Genomic DNA, 16,114 nt, shown 5'->3' with positions numbered 1-16,114 from the left:
ATATGCAAAAACAGAATTTGATGAAAGTTCGAAAATTTATAAGCAAACCACCGTTTTATTAATGACAACTAGATACATCGGTTCATTTAAGACATGTGGGGATAACGAACTTTCAAATGATCTCAACACCAAAGCTGATAAGAAAAATGAACAGTTAGCACCTAACTAAGTAACTTTGAGTGCAAGTTACATGAATGGAACTTTATCAGAGCCTAATGTTACATTCTGTGCGGATTCTACTTCTAGAAATGGGGTTAGTCTGCAACGACCCGACCCGACCCTGCCCTAGTATTTCTACAAATCACTGAGATTACAGTTTCCTACATGTTACCCAGCAATGAAGGATTGCAGGAGTTGCTTATTTATTATACCTTCTTTCTCCATGAGATTCTAACCATGATAAGTTACAGTCACCCCATCGCCCGATATCACAATCATCTCTGCTCACGGCATCACTCTTACCCACTCATAACGGCCGGGGAGGGGCAAATCATTAACAATGTCGAAATTATACCTGCACAGTTGAAAAAATGGATTCTTGATTCAAGCTAGAAACAGTTTACACAGACAGATGGAAGAAAGCACATACTTTTCCATGAAGAGGCGTTCGTGCGGCTGCTCTGCATGGGAAAAAAACTCCTCCATCTCGCGAGCTGTGGGTATATTTATACGTGCATTTTCAGCCCTTTGATTGGAAACACTGGGACTTCTCTGCTTTGTTGAAGACCCCGGTGCTGTGGTACTGTCAGCAGCTCTGATCATACTACAAGGGGTGCTTTCTCTGGTGCACCTGCAGAAAATATACATATAACACATTCCTTAACATGTGTTTTTTTATCTCACATACAGAAGACTCAACAGAGCAATGATTTTAATAGAAAGTGAAGCCCAAACCTCACAGTACAGAGAGAAGAACCCTAGAAACATACTGATAAACAAATACAGTTTGGATTTATGAAAAGCCCTTGCACAGAAAATGCATCCAGAACATTAAACAGATGTATAATGCTACAGTGGCGGAGGATAGTTAATTTCATCAAAATCAGATATAAAGAATCCATCTTTATAGTTTAAATTTAACGAAGCCAAACGAATAGTACTGGCAGTGCCCATTATGAATTATATTTAGAGCGAAACATCAACAGAAACCATCAACTTCTCAAAGATTAGACTTAAAAGCATACAAAAGTACACCTTAAGTTAGATAAAAGAGGGCCCTTTAGTTAGCTAAAAGAGGGCAAACAAAGAACACATCAAACCCCTTTAATCCCCTACACCAAAAATATATACGGGCCGTTAAATTGGAGGCAGCATAAGGAAAAAAATGAATTGCGGATCAGAAATGTTTTCTGAGAGTGATGACAGCAAATTGAAGGCCAATAATCCGTTTTCAGAGGAAGACGTATTAGAAAAATAAATCAATCTAGGTCAGCTCAGAGGCAATTCTTGAAAAAAAAACATCTGTAGTCGAATTGAACTTAAAAGTAAAACCAAAATTTGAAAAATTAACCGAGAAAAAATCAATCCCAAATTTTGATGGCAGAGAAAGGATGCAGAGGGATATACCTATCTCGAGATTCCGTATCCAAATCATTTTCACCAAAAGAGACCTCAATCTCCAAATCCCCAATTCGAGAGGTTCCAATCAGCCACTCGGAAACTCCCTTGGCTGACTCAATTGGAGAATCCGGAATCTCTGGCGTCGCGCCTCCAATTTGGGGGTTTTCATCATCTGTACAAACGAAGCCCTGTTTAGGAGGAGGTGTAATTTTGGGGGAATCCTGGAGGTACTGCTTGAGGAGCGGCGGTTTCTGGAGGCGGCGGGAGCGGAGCTGGAGGTAATCGTCGGCGGAGGAATTGAGGCGCTGGAGGGCTAGGGTTCTGGCGCGGGTACGGACGCCGAGGGGAGAGTGAGAGACGTCGAGGTCCCTCGTGGACTTGGGCTTCCGCATGAATTTCCCCATAATCTGCTGCTACAAACAAGTTTGGTGCGAAGCGACGGGTGATTTCATGTGTCTCTGTGAAACACAGAGAGAGAAGAGAGAGAGAGAGAGGACGAAACGAAAGTTAGGGTTGAAGAAGGCCCACTTTGCTTTTTCAGATATTATATTCATTTATTGAGTAGAAAAAAGCTACTCACTGTTAAAATGTCACATTTATCGTAGGTGCGTGCTACTACATTTCAAAGTAGTCATTTGATTTATAAAAAAACTCATTTACCACACAATTTTTTATGGAGTACACATAAAATTCATATTCAATCACATAGAAGCAAGACGTTTTTTTCATGAGATTTAAGAAAAAGTCAAATGCAAAAAGGGTTTTGAATAATTAAGATGCATATTTGTGATACTTTGAGAGAATAAATTGTACATAAAAAGTACTCCCTCTGTCCCATTAGAAATGAAACGTTTTCCTTTTTGGTCCGTCGCATTAAAAATGAACGTTTCTACAAATGGAAACATTACTCTCTCTACTTTTTCTTCTCTCTTACTTTACTCTCTCTTCATTAACTCACAAAACAACACTACATAAAATCCCGTGCCGAAAAGCAAATGTTGCATATTTAATGGACGGATGGAGTATATGGAATTTTCCACCTTTCGCCATGCCATGGTTTCTTTTTACTGTTTTCAACCTTAAGGACATTATTGACCTTTTCACATGACACATGCCCCACATTGATCATAAATTTGTGGGCGAGAGGGGGCAACGTGAGGGCCAACTTAGCTCCATCTTTAGTAAAGTTTCATGATTTGTCAAGGTCTAGATTGGGAATGCTCTTAAAAAACTTATTGTTTACTACTTTCTTCATTTTACCTCAAATGATCAATTTATTTTCAAAATAAGTATACTATTAAAAATAATTAATTGTTTTAAAAATGTAGGTTTATGGATTTATGTTTTTTTTGGAAAATTCAGAAAAATAATGTACTGTTGGATATTCTAAATTCTTAGAAGAAGAGGCAGAAGACAAAAACGCCTCATAAGAGTTTATACGGAATATTCCATTTCAATACTTAAAACTAAAATCACATTGTTTACCAACATGAAATTCATGTAGGGTCCTTGAATAATTTTATTTTAAGTTCAATATTTAAAACTAAAACTACATTGTTTACCATGGAATTCATGTAGGATCCTTGACTAATTTTATTTTAAGTTGTTTTAGGAACAATTAAGATCCAATGCGGCATGAATTTCGGAAGTTGTCAAAGTATCTAATAATTTTATTAAAAATTATTACTCATTTCAATCTCTAAAAACTATGAACTGTCTTTCTATTACTCTATTCCTGAAAAGTATAAACTTTTTAATTTTGTACTTCCTCCGTCCACTTGAAAAGTATGTGACACCAATTATACTTTAAAACCGGTGCCTAACCAAATGCTCATGCCTAACCAATTGAGTGGAAATCAAACCTTCATACAACAACATGCATGAACGTGCAAGGGAGGGGGTACATGCCGCCGTATCTCCACGAATACAACCAAATGTCTGACTTTGGCCGCCACAAGTGCGCACAATGACGTCTCAGCCAACCGCAACGTGCCTATTGAACACACGCAAAAGCTCGTCTCTCGGCCAAATTGTCCAAATAAATCGAATTTATATTTTAATATAGCCATATAGGGATAATAATAGTTATTTAAATGATGATTTAAGGTCAAATTATGGCTTTTCTCATAAACTTTGAAATTAAAATATTAAATCATGCATGTTTCAATTTTTTTATTGTCCCATTTATGCACAAATACACATATGATGTAATGTTAAAATTAACAATATCCTCAATTTAAACTTCATGATTTAAATTTCATCTCAATGTATCATATTTAGCAATTAATATATATGATTGTTAAATACAGAATGGAGCCGTCAAAACAAATCTCCTGAAATTATTTTAGGTAAAAAGTAAAAACTGTAAAAACTAATCAATCTGTTTGTTTTTATTTTTATTTTTATTTTTATTTTTATTTTTATTTTTATTTTATTTTATTTTATTTTATTTTATTTTATTTTATTTTATTTTATTTTATTTTATTTTATTTTATTATATTATTGATTTTTACTTTCAACTGGTTCGATTCTTGGCATTGACTTCTCACATTATTAATTGTTATCCATCAATCCGTTTTTATCTCAATCAATGCCGTCTAGGTTCATAATTTTGTGACTTCTTGATATCCCTCCCCTAAATTTGTGAATATATTCCGGGTTTATTGTGTTCGATTTGTGCGTTTTTCAATTCACTTTTTCTCCTGTAAATCTTGACTTTGATTGATCTCAAGCTTCTTCTTCTCTCCCGTTTCAGATTGCGGCAAAAAGATACATTTTTTTATTGGGATTGGATAGATATTTCTAAACCAAAATCAATAGAGAAACAGATATTCACAGAATCTGAGGTTCTGTGAAAAGATTGGGGAGATGAGAGACCAAGTATGGAGATGGGTTTTAGGGTTGGTTTACATATTTGCAGTTGCAACAATTTGGATCGCAGCTAGTTTCGTTGTACAGTCAGTTGTAGATGAGGGCGTTTCCCCCTTTCTGGTAACCTACATTTGCAATTCATTGTTCGTTGTGTATATACCTTTAGTAGAAATTGGGCGGTATTTAGAGGATAGGTATGGAAGCATTTTCTTTTGGTTAAATAGAAAAAATGATGCTTCATTGCAAGACTCTAAGCTTTCAGAAGAGGCCATTCTTCTCCACACTAACGAGATGTCGAATGAATTGAATCCGGGGGCAGTTGCTCTTGCTCAACACGAGGCTGCAGATCATGGTGAAGTTGGAGTAGCCAGGGATGAGCCCGAGTTAGGGTTGGATGGGAAAGGGCGTTGGACGCGTTGGAGGGTTGCTAAAGTCAGCATCTTGATCTGCCCCATTTGGTTTATGGCACAGCTCACATTTAACCTTTCCCTTAAATACACTACAGTTACTGTAAGCATTTGATCCATTCTTGTTTTGTGTATATCTCACAAGTTGATTAATGATTTATGCTTAATGTGACATTATGATTTTTGTTTTGGTGTATAGTCAAATACCATCCTGAGCAGTGCATCCAGTCTGTTTACATTTCTAGTTGCTCTTGTATATTTGGGAGAGAAGTTCACTTGGCTGAAGCTGATAAGTGTTCTGCTTTGTATGGGGGGAGTGATCATTGTCAGCCTCGGAGACTCGGGGTCAGGATCGAATGAGGTTGCCTCAAATCCTGCACTAGGAGATGTTCTCTCTCTTTTATCTGCAGCATTTTATGCTGCTTATATAACACTTATTCGCCAAAAATTGCCTGATGAAGACGATAAAGCTCAAGGCAGTGTTAGTATGGCACAGTTTCTTGGATTCCTGGGCTTGTTCAACCTCTTGTTTTTCTTTCCTGTGGCTCTCATTCTAGAGTTTTCGAAGCTCGGGCTTCTCAACACTCTCACTGGGAAGCAATTTGGTCTAATCGTTGGCAAAGGTATAATAATATCGATGTTCAAGCATGTAGTTGAAATTCTGAGGTCATCCATTGCTAAACTAAACCTTTTCCCATTGCCACTTTTCTATCTGTGTTTGCATCTTTATTATTGACAATAATAGTAGAACAAACACATTCTTTGATGAATGATAAAATAGCTCTTGTACATAAATATTCCATCCTCTCTGCTTTTGATGTAAAAGGAGTAAAAATCAAGTAGTTTTGTTTCTAATTTACCTTCGTTTGATCTCTGTACTTGTGGTGAAAGTATTACCTCTCTACATATATCAATTTCTAAGCATCAATCTTCCACATTCAGGTTTACTGGATAATGTGTTGAGCGACTATCTATGGGCCAAGGCTGTGCTTCTTACATCGACCACTGTGGCAACGGCGGGTCTTTCCATACAGGTACCGTTAGCGACCATCGTGGATTCATTGATTGGGAATGTGCCCCATCCGATGGATTACGTCGGAGCTGTTGCTGTGATGATTGGTTTCACAGGTCTTAATTTCCCCGCGGATGCTTTTTCAACAACTAGGGAAGCCCATCTTGAACTGGAGACTGGAAATACAACCAACAGATGTTGACAATCGCCTTTCAGAAGCTGCTAATTAGATTTTTCGTTGCAGAGTGTATACATGCAAAGATTAAAGTGGATATATGTACTATACAGAGTTGGTTCGTTTCAATTGAAATACAAAAGAAAAAGAATAATCGTTTTTTCGTTATTTGTCTTGTTATAACTCAACAGAGCTGCCATGTTAGTTGAACACGATTTTTTGATTTTCAAAGTTGAGAATGAGAGAGATGATTTAAGTGAACAAAAATACCATCCAACCTAGAAAATAAAAAAGATAATAATGTCACCCTTGTAAATCTAAGAAATTACATTGGGGCCAAGTCCATATGGGAAATAATAGTCTATTCTATCTTCAACTCTGTGCCGTAGACATATGGCCATGTCTCTGCATCACTCTCCTAGCTGCTAGAGCTGCAGCCTCACTTGCACGCAACGTCCCAGTGGCCATGATTGCAGCAAACTCACTGCTGATCTCCTCTTGGACTTTACTCCGAGCATCTCCGAGGGGATCTCCAGCAACAGCACCGCTAGAAGAGGACACTGTTTTGGTCTCTGTCTGTTCCGTATCAGATTTCTTGGAAGCACCCTCATCTTTTGTATTAGGCGATTGGTTGGTGGCACCATTAGCAGGCTTTGAGGCAGCAGCGGTCGCCTGATTTGAACTAGCAAGCGCAGAAGGCCTGAACTGAGGAGCTTGGGGAACTGCACCAGCCCTCAAAGTGTTCTCTAGATTCTGTATCATTGGCACTGCACATCAAACAGATTTAGAACATTATGCCGCAGTTATTTTCTTTAAGCCTTTTTCTTCCTTCAATTTGACCTCATACGACTCCACAGGACCTACTAGTACAATATATCTAAAAGCTTTTCTGATGCAAGCATAGAGATTCTTTAACCCATTTCATTCTGTCACTACTCATGTATTCAAACAGTTGGGGAGAGAACGAGAGTCAAATTTCTAGTAAGGGAACAAAAAAGGACAGATGATCAGATCAACATAGAAGAGTGACTTACATATGAGAGGGGCCATGGGGCTACTCATAACTTCATTCGGAAGATTCAAAATGTAATCTGGTATTGAAGCACAGACAAGGAACTCAGCAACCTCATTACTAAAATTGTTACAGTTATGAGTCAGCAAATTGTAAGTTTCAGCTGTGTAGCGTGGACCAATTTTTTCCAAGTACTCCTCAAATACTTCCTTAGGCACATGTGTCACACCAAGATCGACCGTGCGAATTGGTGTCCCATATGGAGTTGTTCCAGCTGGAGCGCTTTCAATGCCACCTCCAAAATAGTATTCATGACCGTATACAACAACTCCAGTATGCCTGAAAAATCACAAAAACAATTATAGCAACAAGAAACATGAATGCATCCACATTCAACGGTCATTTTGATTGAGATTGTAACCGTCTTACCATATGGCTTCAATAGGCTTCCCCAAAAAAGCCGTGGATAGTTGTCTGGCCAAGCCCTGGCTTAGGTCATAAACATTTAAAGAGACCTTGCAACCATCCTGCATGTTTATAAAGTTGTAAGCTTACAAAACCATTTCACAGCTGTCCATTTTAGTCGATCATAATTACAAATAAGACATACCTCAGCCATTTTCACCAGTCCAATTAGAAAAAAAGACTCAAGACGGGTTGAAAGGCTGACCTGCACAAAAAAGGACACCAAGATCAAGCAAGGTTCAGGGGTCAGTAAAGGGCATCAACCAGTAATGCTGAATAATAATAATACTCCTAACAAATAACACGATAAAAACATTTTCATTCTATCAATCTAACTTGTATTAAGGAAACACAACTTTCAAACAAGAGAGGAATGCAAGAAGTTCATGTAGATAACACAAGCAAAGATTGGACACAGCATGTCACTTAAGCTCTCTGGCTGACTTCAAACAGTCATTCTCTTATGGGCTGCTCCTGTTGGGTTTCGTTTAGGCGAATAAACGAGAAATATTTACCTTCTTTTCCAGAAAAGCTTTCAAAACTTCCACTTTGCTAAGTTTCATTAGCCACTATACCAATCCAAACATGCATTTCACCAGCAATTTGTTGCACAATGAAAATGTAGAACAACCATGTGAATGCAGCTTTAAAGTAGACTCAACGCTATCATACAAACAATGATAGAACAGTCTCTTTAAAAAAATCATAAAAAAAAAATCATAAAATGGCATAAACATTAACTGATTCATATGCAATGATCTCCAATTGCTAAAATTCATAGAGACGCAAAATGAAAAAGAAACCAAGCATAATCTAGCCAGACACTGAATGTTGATTAAACAAAACGATTATGGTCTCGAAACAAATCAAATCACAAATTTAGGCGATTAATTATAGCATCATCAATAGGAACACACAGTACAAGAACCTACACAAAAAGGTCAACCACAAAAATCATGACTTGCGACTTGCAACTTGCAAGTTGCAACGTGCAAAGTGAAATCCAAGAACTGCATTCGATGACATACTAACATTGGACAGATCTTACAACTCACTTCCCACATTGCAAAAATCACATCAAATCAAAACACATCATATCAACACAAGACCTTTCTCGATTCAACCATACAGTAAAAATTAATATTAATAAAATTCACATTAATCCGCAATTAAATCCCCGAGACAACCGCCCAGGCTTCTATTTTGATCAGATCTATAATCACACTATACAATGATGATGAATCGGCGAATTTTTGATGGTGATGAATGCAGGAAGATGCAGATCACGACACATAGATTTTACGTGGTTCGATTTACTGAGGTAAATCTACGTCCACGGGAAGAAATGAGGGCAGAGTTGTATTGCTTGATCTGTTTTCTTACAGCTTACAATACAGACTTGCTATTTTGTGTTTTATCTCCAGAAAGCGAGAGAGTCTTAGAACCTAACCCTATCTATCTGATCTAGGTTCTATTTATACATTGACCTAGATCGTGGCATGCAGCCATTTACTAGGTAGTGGATGTCGTGGAGATCGTGACGATCTTGCATGGGTCCACTATCCTGCATGAGTTAAAGACTGCTTGACACCACTAAATAGATCGTGGGTGTAGTGGAGGTGGAAATCCTGCATGAATCCACTATCTCCTAGTTCGGTCGAATACTGAGACCGAACTGCTGAATTATTGCCGAGCAGCTTTTGCCGATCTGAGAGTAGAGCTTGATGCCGACCTGAGAGCAGAGTTTGATTGGTTGGCTTTTACCGAGCTGTAGGCTGGGGCCGAACTCTTTGGTTGTGCCGAACTGAACTCTTTAGTCATGCCGAACTGATACTCTTTTTTGAGCTTTAGGCTGATGGGCTTTGCTGCTGTTGGGCTTGTTTAGTACGTACTCCATCACTACCCCCCCCGAAAAATGAAGTGAATCACTTCGGCATTCTGGATAAAGGTACGGGGTAAGTTGATGTTTGTCCTCGGTCTGATGAAGTGAACTCTTCTTTGACCGGACTTGGCTTTGGTCTGATGAAATAAACATCTTTGACCGGACTCGTCTTTGGGCTGATGAAATAAACATCTTTGACCGGACTCGTCTTTGGTCCTAATTTGGCGAGTTTTATCGCTTGGATCGGACTTTCCGTTGTCCTAATTTGGGGATCGGACTTTCCCTTGTCCTAATTCGGCGAGTTTTATCGCGTGGATCGGACTTTCCCTTGTCCTAATTCAGGCAAGTTTTATCGCGAGAATCGGACTTTTGTTGCAGTTCGTTTCAGACGAAGTGCTTGATTTTTAAGCCGAATCGTGGTCTTGTATCCTCTTTAGAAACTTGGACTTCACAATCGTTGGCTTATTGCAGTTCGTTTCAGACGAACTGCTTGTTTAAGCTGAATTGTGGTCTTGTATCTTCTGTAGAAGCTTTGACTCACAATCGTTGGCTTGTTGCAGCTCATTTCAGACGAACTGCTTGTTTAAGCTGAATTGTGGTCTTGTATCTTCTGTAGAAGCTTTGACTCACAATCGTTGGCTTATATATGTTCTAAGAAGGGGATCAGCCTTCGAAGAACAAGATACCTCAGTAACATTTGTAAGAGACGACACGCACAGAGACAGACAAAACACACAGACAAAACGCACAGAGACAAAAAAAGACCAAGTAAACCAAATAAAGCACATTGACTGAACAGGACTCAAGACTGACTGACCGGACTGTCTCTTACAAATGGAACTTTTTGAGGTTGGAAATGTGCCATGTTCGGGGTACCTGTTCTCCTGACATGTGAGCCAATTTGTAAGACCCTTTGCCGAGGACTTCTGACACCCGATACGGACCTTCCCATGTGGGTTCGAGCTTGCCCAGCTTTTCTGCTCGGCTTACTTCGTTGTTTCTCAAGACGAGATCTCCCACTTGAAATTGCAGCTTCTTCACCCTTTGGTTGTAATACCGGGCTACTTGCTCCTTGTACTTGGCTGCTTTTATGCATGCCAATTCTCTTCTTTCTTCGGCAAGATCTAGCTCGGCTCTCAGTCCGTCGTCATTTATTTCTGAGGAGAAATTTAGAGTTCGGGGACTGGGTACGCCGATCTCCACCGGAATCACGGCTTCAGTGCCGTACACCAGACTGTACGGAGTTTCACCGTGGGAGGTTGTGGGTGTAGTTCGGTAGGACCATAGGACTTGAGGGAGATTTTCTACCCATTGTCCTTTGGCTTGTTCTAACCGAGCTTTTAACCCTTTCACCAGGATACGATTTGTTACCTCCGTTTGTCCGTTTGCTTGTGGATGAGAGACCGAAGTGAACCGCTGTTGAATATTCAGCTCTTGGCACCAATTCTTGAACGTCTTGTCGGTGAACTGAGTCCCGTTATCCGAGATGAGGATGTGGGGTATGCCAAATCGGCACACTATGTTCTTCCAGACGAAATCCAATGCCCTCGAGCTCGTTATCGTAGCTAATGGTTCAGCTTCCACCCACTTCGTAAAGTAGTCCACGGCAACGATTAGGAATTTCATTTGCCGAGGAGCTTGAGGAAGTGGTCCCACTATGTCTATGCCCCATTGCATAAAAGGCCAAGGGCTCTGCATAGTGGATAGATCGGTCTGCGGCATCCTTGGGATATTTGCATGGATTTGGCACTTCGGGCAGGTCTTGACGAGCTGCACTGCTTCTTGTACCAAGGTTGGCCAATAATATCCCCATCTTAGAACTTTTTTAGCTAAGGCTCTAGCTCCGATGTGGCTGCCGCACGATCCTTCATGAACTTCTCTGAGGATGTAGTCCGTCTCTTCTGGTCCTACACACCGCAATAACGGCTGGAGGTAAGACTTTCTAAAGAGGACTCCTTCATGAAGTTCGTACCGAAGTGCTCGGCACGTGATCTTCCGAGCTTCTCTCTTATCCTCGGGCAATTGTCCTTGATCCAGATACTGCAAGATCGACGTCATCCAGTTCGGCGAGCTGGATACTGAATGTACCTCGGCTTCATCAATGCTTCGATGCATTAATTCTTCCGCCTTTGAGCTTGGATCTGAGGCCAACTTACTTAAGGTATCTGCTCGGCTATTTTCCGCTCTGGGAATGCGGGTTATCCGAAAATAGGAGAAACTTCGGCTGATGCTTTGCGCTTTGTCCAAATACTTCTTCATTCTCTCGTCACGAGCTTCACTTGTACCCAACATGTGATTTACTATGACTTGTGAATCACAATGGACTTTGAGAGATTTGACGAGCAGACTTTGCGCTAACTGGAGCCCGGCCAGGAGGGCTTCGTACTCGGCTTCATTATTAGTAGTGGGGAATAGGAACCGAAGTGAGTAAGTTACCTCGTGTCCGTCGGGAGCGACGAGTAAAATACCAGCTCCACTTCCCATCTTGTTTGAAGCTCCATCTACGAATCCGCTCCAGCAGTCTGGCGGCTCTACTTCGGATTCCAAGGGCTGTGCTAGTTCGGCATTGGTAGAATTTTTCTGTTCGGCAATGACAGGGATTGCTTGATCGAACTTGGCCTCTGTAAGAAAATCTGCCAAGGCTTGTCCCTTGATGGCTTTCCGAGGTAGGTACTCGATTGAGTGTTCTCCCAGCTCTATGGCCCATTTGGCGATTCTGCCTGATGCTTCTGGCTTGGTCAAAACTTGCCGAAGAGGCAGATCGGTTAAGACGCATACCTTGTGAGCATAGAAGTATGGCCGCAGTCTCCTTGCTGCATTTACTAACGCCAGAGCAATTTTTTCCAGAGGTTGATACCTTGTTTCTGGACCTCTTAATGCTCGGCTTGTAAAGTAGATGGGAAACTGCTTTAGGCCTTCTTCTCGTACAAGCACCGCGCTGATGGTTTGATCTGATGCCGCTAAGTATAAGAATATTACTTCGGCTTCGGTTGGAGCAGAGAGAATAGGAAGCTCGGCTAGATAACTTTTGAGCTCGTCAAAGGCCTTTTTCTGCTCAGCTCCCCACTCGAATTTTGGTGCCTTTTTCAACACTTTGAAGAACGGCAGTTGCTTTTCGGCTGCTTGGGAAAGGAATCGATTCAGTGCGGCTAGACATCCGGTTAGCCTTTGCACGTCATGTATGGACTTCGGCATTACCATGTTCTGAACGACTTGAACTTTTGAGGGGTTTGCCTTGAGTCCGTCCTTTGAAACCCAACAACCCAGAAACTTTCCCGAATCTACCAAAAAGGTACACTTTTGGGGATTAAGTTTGAGGTTGGCTTTCTTGAGCACGTTGAGAGTGGACTTGAGGTTGAGCTCGTACTCCGAAGTGCTTTTGCTTTTGACGACTATATCGTCAACATACACTTCAACCTGCTTTCCGATTAGGTGCCGAAAAAGCTTGTCTACCATCCTTTGATAAGTGGCTCCGGCATTCTTTAAACCGAATGGCATCTTTTTATAAGCGAAAATGCCGAAATCGGTAATGAAAGCTGTTTTCGGAGCGTCACTCTCATCCATCAACACTTGGTGATATCCTTTGTATAAATCAAGAAAACAGAAAATTTCGAAGCCGATCAAAGCTTCTACTTTTTTATCTATATTCGGAAGGGGATAGCAATCTTTAGGACAGTGCTTGTTTAGATCGGTAAAATCTATGCACATCCGCCATCCTCCTTCTTTTTTCTTGATCATCACAGGATTGGCCACCCACGAAGGATACTTCACTTCGAATAACACATCCGCCTTCAATAATTGACGGACTTCGTCATGGATGACTTGACTTCGTTCTGCCGCAAAGAGTCTTTGCTTCTGTTTTATCGGCCGGACCGAAGGATCAATATTTAACCGATGAGTGATTACCTCGGGGGGCACTCCGGTCATGTCCAACGGAGACCATGCAAAGACGTCTTTATACTCCTTGAGGAGCTGGATGGTTTTTTCCCGAAGTAGGGGCGTTCCCGCGAAGCCGATCTTAACCGTTCTGGATGGATCGTCTTCGTACAGCTGAACTGTCATCGAGTTCGGCTCCGGTATGACTTCGGTCATCGCCTCTGACTCCGGCTGCTGTGATTGCTATGCTTGGTGGTGCCGATCTGACTGCTCGGCACTTCTAAGCGCAATTTGTAGACATTCCTTTGCTCTCTTTTGGTCACCTCGGATGACCGCTATCCCTCCTTTAGTAGGGATCTTGATGGTGAGGTGATAAGTAGAGCAAACGGCCCGAACTGTGTTGAGCCAGTCTCTCCCCAGGATGATGTTGTACGGGGACCGAGCTTTCACCACAAAGAACTCGATCATCGTATTGGAGCTTGTAGGCGCTTTTCCCACCGTGATCGGAAGGCTGATAATACCTTCAGGGCGGGTGTCCTCCTGGGCGAAACTTTTCAGAGGAAGTGGAGCCGGACTGAGCCGAGCTGGATCCACTTCCATTTTATCGAAACATTCTTTAAAAAGAATGCTGACTGACGCTCCTGTATCCACAAATACTCTGTGGATCAATTTGTTTGCCACTCCGGCTTGAATGACAATAGCGTCTTGGTGAGGAGAGATGGCTGGGACGGGATCGGCATCTGAAAATGTAATCACTTCGTCTTTTTTCAGCCTTTTATGTGTTGGCTCCTCTTGATTGGAACCTCTGCGTTCTGCTTTTAGGGACGACTTAGTCTTCCCGGCAGGGAGAGCATCAATAGTCAGGATTACTCCATCATATTGCGGCTCGTCGTCGTCTTCGGGATCCTCATGCCTTTTCGGATCCTGAGGATTGCAGTTCGCACCTCTCTGCCTTTTGTTCTTTTTCGGCTGCTTGCTTTGGTATTTTTTTAACGTTCCTGTTTTCACAAGAACATCAATACCTGCAGCCAAATTTCGGCACTCCTCGGTATCGTGACCGTGGGTTTGATGGAAGGAGCAATATTGATCCTGAGGTCGCCGCGCGGCTGATTTCGTCATCCGCTTTGGTCTTTCGAACATATCGGAATGTAGTTCGAAAATTTCCGCTCTTGACTTGTTCAGCGGTACGAACTGAGCGGGCGGCTTCTCGGGATTGAGACGGGGTCCCAATCTGTCTTGCACCGGAGCCCTTTGAATTCTTTCAAATGGAGTCCGGCGAGGATGCCCCCGATCGCTATGATCGGGCTTCCTTCTGTCTTCTCGGGACGATGAGCTGTCTAACGACCGTTTGCGACGGTCTGCCTCATCGGCCTGGGAGTACTGGTCCACAATGTCCCACATTTCCTGAGCTGTCTGCGGACCGCACTCAACGAGCTTCCTGTAGAGAGCTCCGGGCAGGATTCCATTTTGGAATGCCGAGATGACAAGCAGATCGTTGAGATCGTCTACTTGCAGGCATTCCTTGTGGAATCTTGTCATAAAGTCGCTGATTTTTTCGTCGCGACCTTGACGAATGGAAAGCAGCTGAGCCGAAGTAATTCGGGCTTCCGCTTTCTGAAAGAACCTCCTGTGGAAAGCATCCATTAGATCTCGGTAGGATCTAATGCTGCCTTGAGGAAGGCTGTCGAACCATCTTCTGGCGTTCCCGATGAGCAGCTCGGGAAACAGCTTGCACATGTGGACCTCGTTGAGACCCTGGTTCGCCATGTTATATTGATAGCGTCCCAAGAAATCATGAGGATCCACGAGTCCGTCATAGGTTATCGACGGAGTTCGGTAGTTCCGCGGCAAAGGAGTTCGGGTGATATCGTCCGAGAACGGGGTCTTTAATGCTCCGTACATGGCGAACCCGACATCTCTTCGGTACGGAGGAGATGGAGTTCTCCTGTGGTTCCGGTACCGAGGAGGAACTGGAACATGTCGAGGTTGAGGATTCTTTCTCCTGGAAGACACGTCACTACTGCGGTAGTGACTTTCATGTCTGGATGAGGAGGGAGAATCCGCCGTTGTCTTCTCCGGCTGTTGGCTCTTCTGCAGGAAGGTTAAGAACTCCTCCTGCTTCTCGGCCAAGAACAGCTTGACAGCTTCATTTAAATCGGGCTGCTGGGAAGACTCGGTGCGATGACTCCTGGAGTGGCTTGTTCCTCCTTCGTGAGAACCGGAGGTAGATGTCTCCCGAGGCCGTTTTTCAGACCTGCGAGCTGGACTAGCTTCCTCACGGTGATCACGAACGGTATTACGGGTGGTATGTGATCTGGTATGCATTTTTTTTTGGGGTGGAAAAAGGGTCAAAAATTCGCTTTATCACAAATTTGGTTCTCTGTTTCCCACAGACGGCGCCAGTGATGAATCGGCGAATTTTTGATGGTGATGAATGCAGGAAGATGCAGATCACGACACAGAGATTTTACGTGGTTCGATTTACTGAGGTAAATCTACGTCCACGGGAAGAAATGAGGGCAGAGTTGTATTGCTTGATCTGTTTTCTTACAGCTTACAATACAGACTTGCTATTTTGTGTTTTATCTCCAGAAAGCGAGAGAGTCTTAGAACCTAACCCTATCTATCTGATCTAGGTTCTATTTATACATTGACCTAGATCGTGGCATGCAGCCATTTACTAGGTATTGGATGTCGTGGAGATCGTGGCGATCTTGCATGGGTCCACTATCCTGCATGAGTTAAAGACTGCTTGACACCACTAAATAGATCGTGGGTGTAGTGGAGGTGGAAATCCTGCATGAGTCCACTATCTCCTAGTTCGGTCGAATACTGAGACCGAACTGCTGAATTA

General features: G+C 42.1%; 3 protein-coding genes across 4 annotated transcripts; 1 reads left to right on the top strand and 2 right to left on the bottom strand.

The window, feature by feature from the left end:
• Positions 1–35: 35 nt before the first annotated feature.
• Positions 36–2,090, bottom strand: LOC121792692 (cyclin-dependent kinase inhibitor 3-like). Its single transcript, XM_042190738.1, has 3 exons — positions 1,567–2,090; positions 590–790; positions 36–514 (listed from the first exon to the last, which is right to left on the bottom strand). Exons 1-3 carry the CDS (start codon positions 1,962–1,964, stop codon positions 445–447), a joined length of 669 nt encoding a protein of 222 aa, XP_042046672.1. The 5' UTR covers positions 1,965–2,090; the 3' UTR covers positions 36–444.
• Positions 2,091–4,133: 2,043 nt separating this feature from the next.
• On the top strand, positions 4,134–6,193 carry LOC121792680 (thiamine-repressible mitochondrial transport protein THI74-like). The gene is made up of 3 exons (XM_042190717.1): positions 4,134–4,941; positions 5,038–5,461; positions 5,781–6,193. Exons 1-3 carry the CDS (start codon positions 4,429–4,431, stop codon positions 6,050–6,052), a joined length of 1,209 nt encoding a protein of 402 aa, XP_042046651.1. The 5' UTR covers positions 4,134–4,428; the 3' UTR covers positions 6,053–6,193.
• An 83-nt stretch (positions 6,194–6,276) lies between these two features.
• On the bottom strand, positions 6,277–8,724 carry LOC121792689 (desumoylating isopeptidase 1-like). 2 transcript variants are annotated; one of them, XM_042190733.1, is made up of 5 exons: positions 8,018–8,724; positions 7,648–7,707; positions 7,467–7,564; positions 7,060–7,376; positions 6,277–6,792 (listed from the first exon to the last, which is right to left on the bottom strand). In XM_042190733.1, the coding sequence occupies exons 1-5, from the start codon at positions 8,063–8,065 to the stop codon at positions 6,398–6,400; spliced, it is 918 nt and encodes a 305-aa protein (XP_042046667.1). In that variant the 5' UTR covers positions 8,066–8,724; the 3' UTR covers positions 6,277–6,397. The 2 variants fall into 2 exon arrangements, with proteins under 2 accessions (XP_042046667.1, XP_042046668.1); XM_042190734.1 differs by having other exon boundaries at positions 8,435–8,719.
• Between the last annotated feature and the right edge of the window lie 7,390 nt (positions 8,725–16,114).

This window comes from Salvia splendens, chromosome 2 (assembly GCF_004379255.2).
Source record: "Salvia splendens isolate huo1 chromosome 2, SspV2, whole genome shotgun sequence".
NCBI lineage: Eukaryota > Viridiplantae > Streptophyta > Magnoliopsida > Lamiales > Lamiaceae > Salvia > Salvia splendens.
Note: the sequence above shows the minus strand (reverse complement) of the source record. Positions and strands in the feature narration are given on the sequence as shown.

Coding starts and splice junctions, on each gene's coding strand:
- LOC121792680 (XM_042190717.1), top strand. CDS start 4,429: ATGAGAGACCAAGTATGGAGATGGGTTTTAGGGTTGGTTTACATATTT. Junction 4,942..5,037: donor TTAAATACACTACAGTTACT/GTAAGCATTTGA, acceptor TTTGGTGTATAG/TCAAATACCATCCTGAGCAG. Junction 5,462..5,780: donor TGGTCTAATCGTTGGCAAAG/GTATAATAATAT, acceptor TTCCACATTCAG/GTTTACTGGATAATGTGTTG.
- LOC121792692 (XM_042190738.1), bottom strand. CDS start 1,964: ATGGGGAAATTCATGCGGAAGCCCAAGTCCACGAGGGACCTCGACGTC. Junction 791..1,566: donor GATACGGAATCTCGAGATAG/GTATATCCCTCT, acceptor TATTTTCTGCAG/GTGCACCAGAGAAAGCACCC. Junction 515..589: donor GAACGCCTCTTCATGGAAAA/GTATGTGCTTTC, acceptor TCAACTGTGCAG/GTATAATTTCGACATTGTTA.
- LOC121792689 (XM_042190733.1), bottom strand. CDS start 8,065: ATGAAACTTAGCAAAGTGGAAGTTTTGAAAGCTTTTCTGGAAAAGAAG. Junction 7,708..8,017: donor AAGCTTTTCTGGAAAAGAAG/GTAAATATTTCT, acceptor TTTTTTGTGCAG/GTCAGCCTTTCAACCCGTCT. Junction 6,793..7,059: donor CCCCATGGCCCCTCTCATAT/GTAAGTCACTCT, acceptor TTTGATGTGCAG/TGCCAATGATACAGAATCTA.